The sequence below is a fragment of the Scyliorhinus torazame genome, chromosome 17 (assembly GCF_047496885.1).
Source record: "Scyliorhinus torazame isolate Kashiwa2021f chromosome 17, sScyTor2.1, whole genome shotgun sequence".
NCBI lineage: Eukaryota > Metazoa > Chordata > Chondrichthyes > Carcharhiniformes > Scyliorhinidae > Scyliorhinus > Scyliorhinus torazame.
Genome location: NC_092723.1, coordinates 156,827,709 through 156,845,260, shown reverse-complemented (window position 1 = coordinate 156,845,260; position 17,552 = coordinate 156,827,709). Strand labels below are relative to the sequence as shown.

The 17,552-nt window shown below is 45.5% G+C and overlaps 1 protein-coding gene across 1 annotated transcript; it reads right to left on the bottom strand.

Annotated features, from left to right (window-relative positions):
• Nucleotides 1-4,023: 4,023 nt before the first annotated feature.
• On the bottom strand, nt 4,024-17,254 carry nme4 (NME/NM23 nucleoside diphosphate kinase 4). Its single transcript, XM_072481377.1, has 5 exons — nt 17,034-17,254; nt 11,347-11,477; nt 9,424-9,525; nt 8,910-9,022; nt 4,024-4,314 (listed from the first exon to the last, which is right to left on the bottom strand). The coding sequence occupies exons 1-5, from the start codon at nt 17,149-17,151 to the stop codon at nt 4,194-4,196; spliced, it is 585 nt and encodes a 194-aa protein (XP_072337478.1). The 5' UTR covers nt 17,152-17,254; the 3' UTR covers nt 4,024-4,193.
• Between the last annotated feature and the right edge of the window lie 298 nt (nt 17,255-17,552).

Here is a 17,552-nt window from a genome sequence, read left to right as displayed (position 1 = left end):
ACCCCTTTGACTAAGCTTTTGGTTCATTGTGGCTCGGTATCATATTTTATAATGCTCCTTGGGACATTTTATCAGGTTAAAGATGCTATATGCATATATATGTTTTTGTAACTTTGATATTAATTAACTGGGAGTCATAACTGATGCTTAACTGCATCAAACCTTTGCATAAAACAGCAACGTAGAAACTCGATGGATGCTTTGAAAATGGTTCACCTCGTCATGTGTCAAGCTCTCCTCCATCTGCAGGACTCCAGTCAAGACGGTGATCGAATATTTAGCACTTGCATGAATGGGTCCAGGCATAACACCATCCAAGACACAGCAGTTCGTGGATCAGTGTTCCTGGACTCAATTATCCCCTTGACCACTGGGACACCAAGTCGACAGAGTGTACAATCTATAGGATGCACTGGAGCGACTCAAGAATGTCATTTATAACTCTGCCATGTCATGACCTATATGACAGAACTTGATTACTGGACAAAAAGACCAAGGACCTAGCAGTTCACCGCCTTCCCTCAAGTGTTTCTATCACTCATGGATTTGTTGACTGATCACAGCAGGGCACTTGGATGAAATACAAGGCAATCGGGCAGAGTCAACAAGGTTTTGTGAAAGGGAAATCATGTTTAACCTGTTTACCAGAATTCTTTGAAGAGTTGTGCTAACGATAAAGGGGAACCGATGTACTGTACTTTCCAGAAGATTTCCAGAGGATGTTAAATACAGTGCCACATTAAAGGTTATTATGGAAAATAAAGGCTCATGATGTCGGAGTAACATGGATTGAAGATTGGTTAGCTAATAAGAAACAGTTGGCATAAATGGGTCTTTTTCTAATATGCCACAGGGATCAGTGCTGGGGCCTCAACCTTTTACAATTTATATAAATGACTCGGGTGAAAGGACTGAAGATATAGTTGCTAAATTTGCTGATGACTCAAAGATAGCTAGGAAAGTAGATTGTGACGAAGGCACAAGGAGGTTACAAAGGGACATTGGTTAATTGAATAGGCAAAATATGGCAAATGGAGTATAATGTGGGCAAATGTGAAATTGTCCATTTTGGAAGGAAGAATGAAAAAGTTTATTATCTAAATAGTGAGAGATTGCAGAACTCTTGAGGTGCAGAGGGATCTGGGTGTCCTAGTGCTGAATTACAAAAGGCTGGTATACAGGTACAGCAAGTTTTAGGAAAGCTAATAGAATGTTATCATTCATTGCAAGGGGAATTGAATTCAAAAGTAGGGAGGTTATGCTTCAGTTGTACAGGGCATTGGCGAGGCCACACCTGGAGTATTGTGTACGGCATTGGTCTCCTTACTGAAGGAAAGATAGCAGTTCCGAGAAGGTTTACTAGACTAATACCAGGAATGGGCAGGTTGTATTATGTGGAAGATTGGAGAGGTAAGATTTGTATCCACTGGGGTTTAGAAGTGTAAGGGCCAATCCTTTAAGCTCCTGTGGGAGAATCTAGAAATAGGGTTCACTCGTTTAAGGCGGATGAGAATTTTTCTCACAGGATTGAGTGTCTCTGGAACTCTTTCTCAAAAGGCAGTGGAAGCAGTCTGAATATTTTTCAGCAGAGCTAGATAGATTCTTGATATAGAATTTACAGTGCGGAAGTTCTATGATAATCTATGATTAACAAGGGAGTGAAAGGTTACTAGGAGGGTGGGGTGGGGGAGAGACCAGAATGTAGGGTTGAAGTTACAATCAAGCCAGACACAATCTTATTGAATGGTGACACAGGCTCAAGAGGCTGCGTGCCTATTCTTGCTCCGTATCAATTTGTCTATAGCAGACTGCACCATGAGAAGGAAACCCCACTCGACAGCTTTGGAAATTATAGGTCCAAAGTCATTGTTCCTTTGAAGTGTGCTACATTCATGTCATTGTCTCAATTAACTCAAAATCTGTTTACAAAATATTAAGTTATCTAATTTACATTTGAATGAATGAATAAGTGTATACTTGGGCAGCGCAGTGGGTTAGCCCTGTTGCCTCACAGCACCGAGGTCCCAGGTTCGATCCCAGCTCTGGGTCAGTCTGTGGAGTTTGCACATTCTCCCAGTGTTTGCGTGGGTTTCACCCCCATAACCCAAAGATGTGCAGGCTAGGTGGATTGGCCACTCTAAATTGCCCTTTAATTGGATAAAATGAATTGGGTACTCTAAGTTTACAAAAAAAAGTGTATTCATCATTTTCCAAGAGGATTGACAGAAATTTCGTTTAATGCTGCCAACTCCCTGAGTACTGTACAGGGAGTGGCAACCAGCTTTGTGCTCAAATCACAAATCTAATAACTGCCTGAGGCATGAGTGCATCAACCCAACTGGGTGAGCGAGGATTCTGTTTGAGGGGCGGGAGAAAGTGCCAACAGCCGAGAAATTTTAGAATTGGTTACAAACCACCACTACCATGATTTTAAAATCCCCATCCTTGTTTTCATATCTCTACATAGACTTCAGTAAGGCGTTTGACGAGGTCCCTCATGGTAGACTGGTACAAAAGGTAAAGTTGCATGGGATTCGGTGTGTGCTAGCTAGATGGATAAAGAACTGGCTAGGCAACAGGAGACCGAGAGTAACTGGGAGTTTTTCAGAATGGAGATTTTTAACTAGTGGTGATCCACAGAGATCAGTGCTGGGACCACCTGTTTGTAATATATATATATATATAAATGATATGGAGGAAAATGTAGATGGTGTGATTGCCATGTTTGTAGATGACACTAAGATAGGTGGAGTTGCAGATAGTGAAGGGGACTGTCAGAGATTACAGCAGAATATAGATTGGAGAGTTGGGCAGATGGAGTTCAATCCTGACAAATGCGAGGTGGTGCATTTTGGAAGATCAAATTCAGGTGCGAATTATTTAGTAAGTGGCAGAACCCTTGGTTCCATGAAAGTGGCATGCAGGTGGATAAGATGGTCAAGGTGACATACAGCATGCTTGCCTTCATTGGTTGGGCATTGAGTACAAGAGTTGGCAAGTCATGTTATAGGTGTATAAAACTTGAGTTAGGCCACATTTGGAATATTGTGTGCAGTTCTGGTTGCCACACTACCACAAGGACATGGATGATTTGGACAGTGAAAAGGTTTACCAGGATGTTGCCTGGTCTGGAGGGTGTTAGCTATGAGGAGAGATTGAATAAACCCATTGTTTTCGTTGGAAAAATGGAGGCTGAGTTGATTGAAGTCTACAAACTTACGCGGTATAGAGGGTGAATAATCTGAAGCATTTCCCCCGAGGGTGGAAGACTCAATAACAAGCATAGATTCAAGGGGGAAAGTTTTTCACGCAGAGGATAGTGGGTGCCTGGAATGCGTTGCCTGTGGAGGTGGTGAAGGCAGCACGATAGCAACGTTTAAGATAATTTTTATTGTCACAAGTAAGCTTACATTAACACTGCAATGAAGTTACTGTGAAAACCAACTAGTCGCCACATTCCGGAGTCTCTGTCTTGACAGACACATGAACAGGCAAGGAATAGAGGGATACAGATCGTTTGGGCAATCGGTAGGTCTAAATATGGAATCTGGATCGGTGCAGGCTTGGTGGGCTGAAGGACCTGTTCCTGTGCTGTAATGCTCTTGGTTCTGTGGTGTAGACCCCCTCCCAATCTCTGCTCCATCCCACAACCCTTGGGCATACCTGCACTCAAATTCTGGTCTCTTGCGCATTCCTGATTTTGCCATAGTGAGCTATGCCTGATGCCTTTAGCTGCCTGGGCTCCAAGCTCAAATTCTCTCCCTAAACCTCCTACCTTTTAAAAAAAAGTTGTCCCTTAAAACCTACGTCATTGATCAAGTTCCCCCCCCCACCTCACCACTCCTAATATCCCTTCCTGGTTTGGTGCCAACTTTTCTTTAAGGTTTCTGTCAGCTGTTCTGAACATTTTACCATGTTAAAGGTGCTATAAATACATGTTGTTGAAGTCAGTCCTTATAGTTAGAAAATTCTTGAAATAACAGAACGATCCACTTGACTGGCTTGAAACCATTTAAATGCAGATTAATATTTTACAGGAATTTTATTGCAGTTTACCAGCACCTGGAGTGAATTCAGATGGAGCACCATTAAAGAATTCAAGAGAACTCAGTCTCTAGCTTGAAAATGTGAAATACATAGTCAGACACACCATCACAGGAGGTAGATATTGTTGTTGCTGATTCAACTGTTATTTAAACATTGTAGTTGTTCTTGCGAGTACAACTTTCCCATTCTACCAGCTCACTGCCATGGAACCATAGGCTAATCTCTTTCTTGGCCACTGCAACCGAGTCACTGGCGTGGATGGCATTTCTGTGAAGAAAGACAACGGAATCATATTACAAGGACACTGGAAAATACAAGGTTGAGTCCTACAGAGGCTGATCCTGTGGAAAGGTTACGGGAAAATTGGAGAGAGGTTTTGAGGATGTGGGTGGTATCAAATTCTTGAGAGCTCGACAGGAGAGTTAGTTTCTTTACTAATTCACAATCCGAGTAGCGCTGGTGAAGTAAGAGTTTGTTGTCCACCCCAAATTACCCTTGGAGAAGGTAGAGATGAACATGACTGCCTTGGATGTCTTTCTGGGTCACGTCAGAGGGTAATTAAGATCAACCACATTGGTGTGAGTTGCCCTGTCCGATATGTATGCAGGGACAACAAATGTCCTTTGTTAAAACCCCCATCTACTTCAAGAAGTCCATTCTAACAATCCAGTAGTTTCATGATCACTGATACTAGTTATTTATTCTGGTGTTGTCATATAACAATTTAAATCCGTAGTTGCAATGGTGGGATTTGAACCCGTCTCTGGATCATTAGTCTCGGCCTTCAGAGTTTTAGTCCGATAATATATCTAACGGACTACTGTAGCTGTGTACACAACATATCCAGGCAATTTTCCACTGTCGGGTGGAGAGCGGTGTTGTAAAAACAGAAAACATTGGTAAACTTGCAGTGGCTGCATGTAGGAGGAGGTCGCACATTGGATGGTTCCTGCTCAAGGCGTTATTTTTTAGAATTTAATGCCCGGTCGCTGGGGCAATTTTTGGTTAAATAAGTGCAGGAAGACAAAAGGAAGAAAGATGTCCAAAACCCAAAGGAAGGGCGGGTGAAGGTTCACTGTCGAGTGGAAGGGTCGGCTCAGCAACTGGAAGGATGGCGGAGGCTGGGTGGGGCCGCACTGTTCACAGCAAAAAAGATGACCGAGGTGATGGTTGTGGAAATTGAAAAACTGTTCACAAAGCACATGGAGGTGATGAGGAAGGAGATGATGGCAGCATTGAAGGCGCTGGTGGAGGAGGCGATTGCCCCGGTGAAGGCATCGGTTGAGGTGCGGGAGCAGGGTGAGAATCTGAAGGGAGTGAAAGAGACCTTGTTGCAACACAGTGCGATGGGTGAGGAGCTGCAGAGGGTGGTGGAGGCCAAAAAGGGTCTGCAAGCCAAAGTGGAGAACTTGGAAAACAGAGCTAGGCAGCAAAAGCGGAGGATCGTGGGCCTACCCGAAGGGGTGGAGGGCCCGAGGCCGACAGAGTATTTTGCCAAGATGTTGCAGGAAGGGGAAGATCCCCCTCGGTACGAACTGGATCGGGCCCATTGGGCATGGAGGCCTAAACCAAAGGCGAATGAGCCGCCAAGAGCAGTGACTATTTGTTTCCGTAGGTACCGCGTGAAGGCGAAGGTCCTGTGTTGGGCAAAGCAGAAGCGGGAGGTGCAGTGGGCTGGAGCTGGTATACGTATATACCAGGACTTTACTGTGGAGCCGAGTGAAGACGGCACTGTATAACAGCAGGGTGCGGTTCGGCATAGTATACCCAGCTAGGTTGAGGGTAACCTATAACTCCAAAGACTTTTATTTTGTGATGGTGGGAGCGCGGAGTTGTTTGTGAATGCAGAAGGACTGGGGCAGAAGTGAGAAATGGGACTGAGGATTGGTCTTGGACTGAGGGTAGGGGGGGGATGGAGGAGTGTATGTAGCTCTACTTTTCACTACATGTTATAGGTGCTAAATGAGTTGACGTTGCCTATTTGGACAAGGTAAGTGTTGGGATTTTCTTTTGCAATTATGGTTCTTTGGGGTTTGTGTGTTTACACTGGGTTGTGTGTTGAAAGGGATTTCTTTGTTTTCCTGGGACAGGGCAGGGGAGGGAACTGGAGGGGAGTGAGGCCGGGGCAAGGGTCTCCACACTGGCTAGCTCAAGCTGGCTAGTGAACGGGTGTGGTGGGGGGTGGGGCTGTGGTCACTGGAGACTGGTAGAACAGGTTTTGATTGGCCTAGGAAGTGTGAAAAGTTGGGGAGGGGGACCGATACTGGGCGAGGTGTTTTCGAGAGGAAGTGGGTGGGAGGATTCTGGGAGGGGGGAGGAGCTCGATGGTAACAATGGGCTGGTAGGCCATGCCCAGTGTGCAGGGCCCGGAGTTACGAGATGGGGGGAGGGGTGAAAGACCCCCGGTTAGGATAGTTACGTGGATTGTTGGAGGGAGGTTTTTTAGGGTCACTTTGGGGGTAGTGCTTGTGGACTTCGAACCAGGGCCCCCTAGAAGCCTTTTTCAGGGGGTCGGACCAGCTTGGGCGGCAGGGGGCCTGGGCGCAGGGGTTGTTAGCCTTTGCATTGCTGATTGCCCGGAGGCAGTTCCTGTTGGAGTGGAGGTTAGCTTCTCCATCCTGTGACACGGCTTGACGGGGGAGACCTACTTGAATTTATTTGACTCTCGGGAAGGTGAAGTCTCAGTTGAACGGGATGAAGGAAGGGTTTCACAATTCATGGAGACTGTTATGCACTTTCGAGAATTGGTTGCCATTGAACATTAGGGAGGGAGGGAGGGAGGGAGGGGGGGAAAAAGAGAAAGAGGGGTAGGCTGTATTGTTTTTGATAACACTTTACGGACTGTTAATTTGTGGGAGGTTTTTAACCTGGAGTTTATGGGTGGATGTTTTGGTCTGTATATTGAGCGGGGGGGGGGGGCGCGGTTTGTGTATGGGGGATTGTTGCTGTATTTGTTTTTGTTTATTTTTTCTTTGGTTGTTTGATTGATAAATGTTGAAAATGAGGAGAATAAAAAGACTTTAAAAAAACAGAAAACACTGGAAATATTCAGCAAATCTAGCAGCATCAGTAGAGTGAGAGAAACAAGAATTCATGTTTCAGGTCAGTGATCTTTCGTCAGAACACCCATCATTCGTTCTGTTGAAAGGTCACACACCTGAAGCATTAACTCTGTTCTCTCCTTGATGTTGTCAGACCTGCTCTGAGTAATTCAAGCATCTGGAGTATTTTGCTTTTGTGTCAGTGTTGTGGCTGTACTGGACCACTTGGCTAGAGATGCAGCTAAATCTAGAGCACGTCTTCACCGCTCTAATCCATGGGCAGCACTGTTGCTTTACAGCTCCAGGATCCCAGTTTGGGCACTGTCTGCATGGAGTCTGCACGTTCTCCCTGTGTCTGCGTGGATTTCCTCCCACAAGACCTGCTGTCAGGTGAATTGAACATTCAGAATTCTCCCTCTGAACAGGTGCCGGAGTGTGGCAACTAAGGGCTTTTCACAGTAACGATTGCAGTGTTAATGTAAGCCTGCTTGTGACAATAAAGATTAATATTATTAATCAGGGCCCACATTTTCCGCTGTGTCCAATGCGCTCAGCTATTTCTTGATATCATGTGGAGTGAATTGAATTGGTTGAAGACTGATGCTCGGGACCTCAGGAGGAGGCTAAGCTGGGTCATCCACTTGGCATTTCAACCTCATCTTTTGCAATGATGTGCTGGGTTTTGCCACCATTGAGGATGGGGATGTTCATGGAGCTTCCCCCTCCATCACCAGTCACGACTGTAATGCATTATTACTGTGACACAGTGGTTAGCACTGTCCTGGATGACTGCCCGTGTCTGCATGGGTTTCCTCCGGTTTTCGCCCACAGTCCAAAGATATGTAGGTTAAGTGGATTGGCATTGCTGGCTGTCTTTGTGTCCAGCGATGTGCAGGTCAGGTGGGGTTGCAAGGATAGGGAGTGGGCCTAGGTAGGGTGCTTTCAGAGGGATGGTGCAGACTCAATGGACCAAATGGCCTCCTTCTGTAGGGATTCTATGGCAGGACTGCAGCACTTTGAACTGATCTGTTGGTTATGGGATTGCTTAGCTGTGCATAACAAGCAGCTTTTTTCTGTTCATACAAGTAGGTCTGTGTTTTGTAGCTTTAATCGGGTTGGCACCTTATTTTCTGGTTATGCCTGGTGTTGCAGTTGGCATTCTTTTCTACACTAGAGTGAGGGATAGGAGGTGAATGTGGTAGAATATAATCTTACCACTGAGAGGCTGTTTCCCCTTGCTGGGCAGTCTAGTTCTGGAGATCATACACTCACGACTGAGATGAGGAGAGATCTCTTGTGAATCTCAGAATTTTCTACCCCACAGATCTGTGGCTGGTCAATCTGTGAAGTATATTCAACACATTGTTTTGGGGGATAGAGTAGGAAATATGCTGGATGTAGACAATCAGCTGTGGTCATATTGAATGGTGGAGCTGGCTCCAATGGCCATCACCTGCTATTTCTTATGTTCCTAATCTCAGGGACAATGGCCAGCGAGAGGGAAGGGGAGAAAGAGATTGAACAGTGGGAAATAAGAATGTGCCTGCTCGTGATCAGTCATTTCTACTAAAACTGTCTTAAACAAACATTTGACTCTTTTATGAATTCCATAAACAGAATCTTCAATACCAATGAGATGAAAACTGAAGCGTTGTCCTTGCTGCACTTTCCTGGCAGGAGATGCCCAGTGGGTGGGACCTGCTGATTTTGTCCCTACTGAAATTCCAGCCGATATCAAACCCCTTGCTCTTGTCTCTGGTACAAGTGATTCGGAGAGGGTTTCCAGAGTCGAAGGTTCTCTTTCTCCCCATCCCACCCTACCTGCTTATGTGGACACACAAGTCTCCTCTCACGGTTCCTGGGCGAGCCGCAGCAGGATTGGTATCACCCACCATCATGCGGGACACACTCACTACATCACAACCTTCCCAAACCTGTAAAACAAGAGACTTAAGGAGATGGCCGAGCAGGCAAGCAGATGAAAAGAAAGCTTTAAAATCAGCCACGCAAACAAATGGTGAAAGAAGTTTCAACTCTGAATAACAGACCAAAAAATGCAAGGATTAGAACAGCGAAATGTAAAAATGGGCAAGAATAACTTTGCCACTTTCACCACCCTGTTGCAACAAATGAAAGTGAATCCTGCGATATCTAGTCAGCAAGAGGCACTCTTTATGGCGGCACCACGCTCACCTCTTTGCTGCCAAAGTTGGGAGCCATTGAAAAATCTTCTGGGTAAATGCTGACTTCCCAAAAAGAATTTCCCAAACTAAGATTTTAACTCCCTTTAATCATTTGAACCAATGCTTCATTGCTGTTTCTGGCCATTTCTTACCATAACAACGATGGGTCCCGAGCTCATGTATTGAATCAGTGCAGAATAGAAAGGTTTCTTCTGCAGATCATGATAATGCTCCGAAAGAACGTCTCGAGAGGGCTGAAACAAAATAGCCGGGTGGGTTAGTAAAGCTCACAATCAGTCTACCTCGCACGCCCTTTTTAAAAAAACTGGTCATATTTTATAAGTGAACTACTCCAGCTGCTCAGCCTCTTTCCCCCTCCTGAACACACACACATCAGAAAGTGCAGCACTGCCAGCGATGTGTGAGGTGCACAAAACCAGAGAGAGTTTGCTTGCACTGCCAGAGTGAGGCAGGCTGCACTGGGAGGGCGAGGCATAGCCAGGAGGGGGCTGAGCACCTGGGAGGGCAAGGCGCAGACAGGAGGATCCGAGGAGCACTGGGAAGGCGAGGCACAGTCATCTTTGGTTCAGATATTCAAACAAGGCCCCATTTGCTCTGAAGATGTAAAATATCTCACAGCACTAAAGGGGTTCTTCCAACCTCCTGGTCAATATTCCTCCCTCAACCAGCAGTTTGAGACTTCAATTTTTGTTCTTATTCTCACAGGATGTGTGTGGCAATGGCTTGGCCGGCATTTCTTGCATATCCCTAATTGCCCTTAAGGTAGTGGTGAGCTGACTTTTGAACTGCTACAGCTCATGTGGTGCAGATCTGTCCTCCTGCACTCGGCCAGCTTAGTCAATGGTCATGCTACAAGCAAGTCTTGGTAATGGACGTTGAAGTCCCCCACCCAGAATGCACACTGTGTCCTTGCCTTCTCCAACATGGAGGAGTACCGATTCATCAGCTGAGTGGAGGGTGGTAATCAGAAGAGATTTCCATGCCCATGTTTGACCTGATGCCAGAGAACTTCATGGCACCCAGAATCAATGTTGAGGATTCCTGGGACAACTCCCTCTTGACTGTATACCACTGTGCCACCAACTCTGCTGGGTCTGTCCTGCCAGTGAGACAGGACGTACCTTACTGCCAACGTCCCAGACATCATCATCCTTGGGTATGATTCAGGTTGTTGCTTGACTAATCAGGAGACAGATCTCCCAATTTCAGTACAAACACTTTCTCTCTCTCTCCCTTCCCCCCCCCCCCCCCCCTCCCCCCAAAAAAAAAATATTGGCAAGGAGGACTTTGCAGGGTTGACTGGGATAAGTGTGGTATATTTTGATGCCCAAGTTGATGCTGGGTGGTCTGTCCACATTTATTTCCTTTTGATTTTTCTGTCGCAGTTTGGTACAAATGAGTGGTTTGCTAAGCCATTGCAGAAGGCAGTTAAGAGTCATCCACATGGCTGTGGATCTGGACTTGGATATACACCAGACCAGGCGGATCCAACTGTGGCTTTCAAAAAAGAAATCGATAATCTGAGGAGGAAAAATGTGCAAGGCTATGGAAAAAGGTTTTGGAGTGGCACTGGCTGAATTGGTCAGAGTACTGACAGATTTCCTTCCTTAAAAGGCATTAAATGAACCAGGTGGGCTTTAACTGCAATTGACAATGCCATCATTAACAAGACTGGCTATCAATTCCAGATTTTTATTAATTCAATTTAAATTCCACCAGTTGCTATAGCGGGATCCCAGGGAATTAGCCCGGGGCCATTGGATTACTAGTTCAGGGTATTGCCACTACACCGCAGCCTCCCCATAATGCGTGGGTTTCCTCCCACAGTCCAAAGATGTGCAGGTTCGGTGGATTGGCCATGCTAAATTGCCCTTAGTGTTCAAAAAGGTTGGGTGGGGGCTTGGGTAGGGTGCTCTTTCCAAGGGCCGGTGCAGACTCGATGGGCCTCCTTCTGCACTGTAAATTTAATGAAAAAAGCCTTTCATGGGAACAGGAGATAGAACGTTTGCAAAAGCAAGATTCCTAGTAATGGGGGGGACGGGATCTTGCTGTACCTGCACAAGTTTCAGCCCAACAAGCTGGAAACCCCTCTTCTCAAAGCGTTGGATGATTTCTCCCACAAGCTGCCTCTGGACTCCATCTGGTTTCACAGCCACCAGCGTTTGCTCACGAATCCCAGCAATCCCTGGGATTGGAAGAGGTTATAAGTTTACACTTTAAATAGTTTTGCCGAGTGGCCTTCTTGGGAGGGAATTCTTAGCTGTATAACTATAAAGAATATACAATCACAACAAGAAGTTTGTTAGTAGAGAATTTGAGATGTTTTATTACATTATATTATTTTGTTACAGTTGCTATGTAAATATTTGTTGTTGTGGAGTGTTGAAGGTCATGGATCCAAAGCAACCTTGACCTAACAGAATGGGAGAACATGCTCATGGGTGCTGAATAGCCTCCTGCTGCGTTACTCAATGGCAGTGCATAATCCTCTTTAACAATGGTTCAAACACGGAACTCAATGAGCAAAGAAGGTAAGTAAAGACACCATAGTCTCAGATGACCATAGGCTGCTTTTTCCTTTAAGGGGGAGGTTTGAGGGCAAGGCCTTCATGAATAACCTCAGTCGGTACGGGAATTGAACCTGCGCTGTTGGCCTTGCTCTGCATCACAAATCAGCTGTCCAGCCAACTGAGCTAAACCAGCCCCTCTGGTATGATGCCCCTGCCAAAGCACCATGCATGGATAGGTCCCTAAAGAAACACTATTGTGAGACTGATCAGCTCAATCACTTTCAAACTTGAAATCCCAGGTACAAGGCTATGCTGGAAGGAGAAGGGTCTGTTGGCACTGAACGTCACAACACTTTGGGGTGCAGAGACCCATCAGAACCCATCTGTCCTCTTACCCCAAACTTGTCCAATAGAAATTACTAACACAGGTGTTGCTAAGCACTGGTTTCGCACACAACTAAATCTATAATTGTCTATTTATAAATCTGTCACAAGCCAGTAAGCTAGATTAAGTGCTGCGCAAACAGGGCAATCAATTCATGCCAAGCTTCAACAGTAAATTCTACCTCAATGTGAATTGCTCGTGCTGGAGGGCAGTTGGTGTTGTTTATTTAACTGATCAGATGGTTTGGATGTAGAGCAAGCTCTGATTTTAGGTTGCCAACAACAGCATTTAAAACAAAAATTATTGTCCGAATGTGAGCATCACTAGCCTGACCAATGTTTATTGACCATCCCCAAATGTCCTTGAAAAGGTGGCAACTTTCTTCTAGAACCATTGCAGTCCATATGTTGAAGGTGCTCCAACAGTGCTATTTGGGAGGCAGTACTTGGATTTTGACCCAGCAACCATAAAGGAATGGTGGTATAGTTCCAAGTCGGGACGGTGTGCGACTTGGAGGCAGTGGTGTTGCCATATACCCGTTGTACCTGTCTGCAGAGGTGCAGGTCACGGGTTTGGAAGCTGCTGCAAATCGCAATGGTATCTGTTTTGAAAGAGTGTTCTTGATGTATGTAGGTGATAAGGTTTGCCTGCAAGCTGAGATGTGGGAGCTGCAGTTAGAAATGTATCTGTGTGAACGTGATGGAGTTGGAACATCCATTTATCTGCCAGTGTTTGTTACATGTATCTGTGTGAACTTGATGGAGTTGGAACATTCATTTATCTGCCAGTGTTTGTTACATTGAAACATTGGCTGCAAACCTGACACAAAAGGTAAACCTGACACAAAAGGTAAGAGGCAAGGCAAAGAACCCCACGATCTTAGTTTTGTGTTTGTTGCATCACATCAATTCCTACCAACAGGTTGGAGTAAAGCCAATAAAAATATAAACCATTGCAATATCCAACAGGTTGACTGACCAAATGAAATAGTGATGCAACAGTTCTGGGTTGACATTCTCCACAATATTCAGATAATATAACAGTTACAGTAACTGTCACAGTAACTTATCAATACACCAGATTAATTAACCAAAAATGATATGATACCATAGTGGCTATCTTACTAAATTAGCAAACTAGTCACCAGGATGATTATTAACCTGGAGGCTGGAGTTCGAATACCACCATAGCAGCCCGGAAATGTAAAATTCAATTATATAAATCTAGAATAAAGCACTAGTATCAGTAATGGTGATCAGTAAACTACCATTTTGTAAACACCCATATGGTTGAATAGGAGGGCAGCACTGTGGTTAGCACAGCTGCCTCGCGGCGCCGAGGACCCGGGTTCGATCCTGGTCCACTGTCCGTGTGGAGTGTGCACTTTCTCCCCATGTCTGCGTGAATCTCACCCCTCACAACCAAAATGTGTGCAAGGTAGATGAATTGGCCACGCTAAAATTGCCCATTAAAAAACAATGGTTGACGAGTGTTTTTTAGGGAAGGAAATCTGCCGCCGTTTAATGTTATGGCCCATATGTGACTCCAGACCCACAAAAATCCACACTTAACCAATCTCTGAAATTATGTAGCAAGCCACTTAGTTGTATTCGAGACGACAGATCATGATCACTTGTCAGATGACTAGGGCAGGCATCAATGAATGAAAAAAGGAACAAAAATTAAGGCTGAAGAGGAAGGCGTTGTGGCAATTCAATGGTTTAGATCCTTTCTTGGGGTCAGCTGTGCACTGCTTGTATTAACTTGATGCAGTCACAAAGGTTGAACAGATGTTGCAAACTTACTGGTTACTGTCTCCAGTCTTGCAACTCTCATAGGCCCTGCCGCTCACTAACCTTCCCCCTGCCTGGCCAGGCTCCTAAAGTATTTAACTTGTGTACCACTTTCCTCAGAGGGTGACCAAATATTCAACCTGAAAAATAAACCACACTCTAGGTGGGAATGTGTGTTGTGAGAAAGATGCAAAGCAGCTTCAAGAGGATTTGGAAAGACCAGTGAGTGGAAAAGAATGGAATAGTGGGAGTTTCCATTTTGGCAGGAGGACCAGACGCTCAAGAGTATTTCTTAAATGGAAAGAAACTAGAAAATGTAGATGTACAAAAGGGCATTGGTGTCCTCATCAATAAGTCACTGAAGGCGAGCATGCAGGTGAAACAGGCAATTAGGAAGGGTAATTGCCATTATGAGAAGAGGATTTGAGTGCAGGAGCAGTGAAGTTTTGCTTCAATTGTATAAAACCTGGAGTAGTGTGTGCGGTTTTGCTCCTTTACCGTAGGAAGGTTGATATTGCCATAGAGGGAATGCAGTGAAAGTTAACTACCGAGCGGTGGCCCTGACATCTATTATTATGAAGTGCTTTGAGAGGTTGGTCATGTGACACCAACTCCAACCTTCCAGATTGTCTTGGTCCACAGCAATTTGCCTACCACCACAACCGGTCCATAGCAGATGCTCTCCTTGGTCCTACACTCATCCCTGGAGCATTTTGGCAACAAAGTCACCTACGTCAGACTCCTGTTCATGACCACAGCTCCACTGTCAACACCATAATCCCAGCCAAGCTCAAGTCCAAAACCTAGGACTCGGTTCCTCACTCTGCAACTGGATCCATGGCTTCCTAACCCACAGACCGCAATGTGCACGGATAAACAACGACACCTCCTCCATGATAGTCCTCAATACCGGGGCCCCACAAGGGGCTGTGTATTTAGCCCCTTACTATCCTCCCTATACACACATGACTGTGTGGTAAAATTCGGCTCCAACACCATCTACAAGTTTGCTGATAACACAACCATAGTGGGGCGGATCTCAAACAACGACAAGCAAGAGTACAGGAGGGAGATAGAGAACTTAGTGGCATGGTGCAATGACAACAATCTCTCTCAATGTCAGCAAAACTAAAGTGCTGGTCATCGACTTCAAGAAACGAAGTGTCATACATGCCCCTGTTTACATCAATGGTGCCAAGGTGGAGATGGTTGACAGCTTCAAATTCCTAGGTGCAAACATCACCAACAATCTGTCCTGGTCCACACATGTCAACGCTACGACCAAGAAAGCACAACAGCACCTATACTTCCTCAGGAAATTTGGCATGTCCTCATTGATTTGTACCAATTTCTATAGATGTACCATAGAAAGCATCCTATTGGCTGCATCGCAGCTTGGTACGGCAACTGCTCGGCCCAAGACCATAATAAACTACAGAGTCGTGAACCCGCCCCCCTCCATGGACTCTGTCTACACCTCTTGCTGCCTTGGGAACGCGGACAGCATAATTAAAGACCCATCCCACAAGGCTATTGTCTCTTCCATTGGGCAGAAGATACACAAACATTTGAGATCACACACCATTAGATTCAAAAACAGCTTCTTCCCTGCTGTTACCAGACTCCTGAATGACGCTCTTCGGGTCTGAACTGATCTCTCTATGCATTTTCTCTACAGTTGTTGCACTTTATACTGTATACATCATCCGCTGTCTGTGTTTATGTATCCGCATGTATTTATCATATATTCTATATTTTCATGTGTTGAGCGATCTGCCTGGACAGTATGCAGAACAATACTTTCATTGTACCTTGGTACACATGATAATAAATCTAAATCTAACCAGACTTGTTACCAGGATGGCAGGATTGTCCTCTGATGATTGAGGAAACGGCCTGTATTCTCTAGAATTTTGAAGAATGAGAGGTTAGACAGATTAAGATGTTTCTCCAGGTTGGAGAGTCTAGAACCAGGTACACAATTGCAAAATAAAGGGGAAGCCACTGTGGACTGAGATGAGGAGAAATCTTTTTGTGACTACACCGGAGTGCTGTGAAAGCCCAGTCATTTGAGTATGTTTAAAGCAGAGATTGACAGATTTCTAAATACCAATGGCAAAAGGGGATATGGAGATAGTGTGGGAGAAGACGACATTGAAGTGGATGATCAGCTCATGATCACTGAATGGCGGAGCAGGTTTGACGGGCTGAATGGCCTACTCCTGCTCCTCGGTAGCCGCAAGTTTTTGAAGCGTTGTCAAATGAATAGAGTGTGGCAGACTAAGCTATCTGAAGCATCTGATGTTGTGTCTCTATAAATAGTCTATACTATATCCAGAAAACATTTGTTTCAATGTCAGGGGGGTTCATAACAATGAAAACAGTTGTGCAACTGAAATCGATTTAATTGGATTAGTGTTAATGGATACAAATCTCAATGAAATTAAGTCTGTTTTATACAAGGACTTAATGACAATTCTCAGCATTCACGAGTTTGTTAGGACTCGTGAGCTCGTCCTTGGTTCAATGATTCTTCAGAGAAACAATTTGCTCAAAACGACTCACCCACAGCGGTCGAAGTGTTTTCAACAACCGGGCGGGGTCACCTCCCAACTCCAATCAAATCACTAAAAAAATGTATTTTGAGCATCACCATATTATCCAGTCACCAATGTGGCTTTGGTTCCTGACCAACTAACTTCAATCGCTCAATTGGAGGGCCTTATGGAAACTTTATTCCGGTTTAATAAACTCGGATCAGCCTCTGGGAATCAAAGGAAAATAATTTCTTCCTGAAGTCTGCCGGGGGGGGGGGGGGGGGGGGGTCAGAAAAAAAACTGACAGAAAGTGCGAACTGACAGAATCATCTGTACAAAAGATTCAAATCTCACGCCCCAACTTTCCTGTTCCCGCTCAGCAAGTTTACCAACTAACCAGCAACAATTTAGCATCTTCAACTTTGCAATAACGCACTGTGGCGGCACCGTAAGTTTCTTTGTTTCCGAATTCCCAGCGGAAAGTTTGGCGCAACTCCCAGAGTTCAGGTAACTTACCCGCCGAGTGCAAGCGGAACCCAGAAGCGGCCCAGGCCGGCCTGTGAGTCCCAGGAGGCGGGGTGAAGCCGCGAACGATGCCGAGCGACAGCCACCTGCTCAGTCCCCGCAGCAACATTGCTCCTGGAGCCGAAAGCTGAAGCCTCTCCCTCCGCCTCCTTCTCCCTCTGCCTCCTCCTCAGCCCCGCGGTCCCGACCCGGGACACGGAACCGGAGCTCCATCTGGACCACTCGTACCTCCACCAATCACAAGCCAATACCATCCCCCTCCACCAATCACAAACCAGGCAACCCCTCTCCACCAATCACAAACCAATACCATCCTCCTCCACCAATCATAAACCAACACCACCCCCTCCACCAATCACAAGCCAATACCATCCCTCTCCACCAATCACAAGCCAATACCATCCCCCTCCACCAATCACAAACCAATACTAACCCCCACCAATCACAAACCAACACCAACCTCCTCCACCAATCACAAATCAATACCAACCCCCCTCCGCCAATCACAAA

Excerpts from the sequence above, each read along its gene's own strand:
- nme4 (XM_072481377.1), bottom strand. The coding sequence starts at position 17,151 with ATGTTGCTGCGGGGACTGAGCAGGTGGCTGTCGCTCGGCATCGTTCGC. Across the intron at positions 11,478-17,033 it reads GTTCCGCTTGCACTCGGCGG|GGATTGCTGGGATTCGTGAG; the intron begins GTAAGTTACCTG and ends TTCCAATCCCAG. Across the intron at positions 9,023-9,423 it reads CGGGACCCATCGTTGTTATG|GTTTGGGAAGGTTGTGATGT; the intron begins GTAAGAAATGGC and ends CTTGTTTTACAG.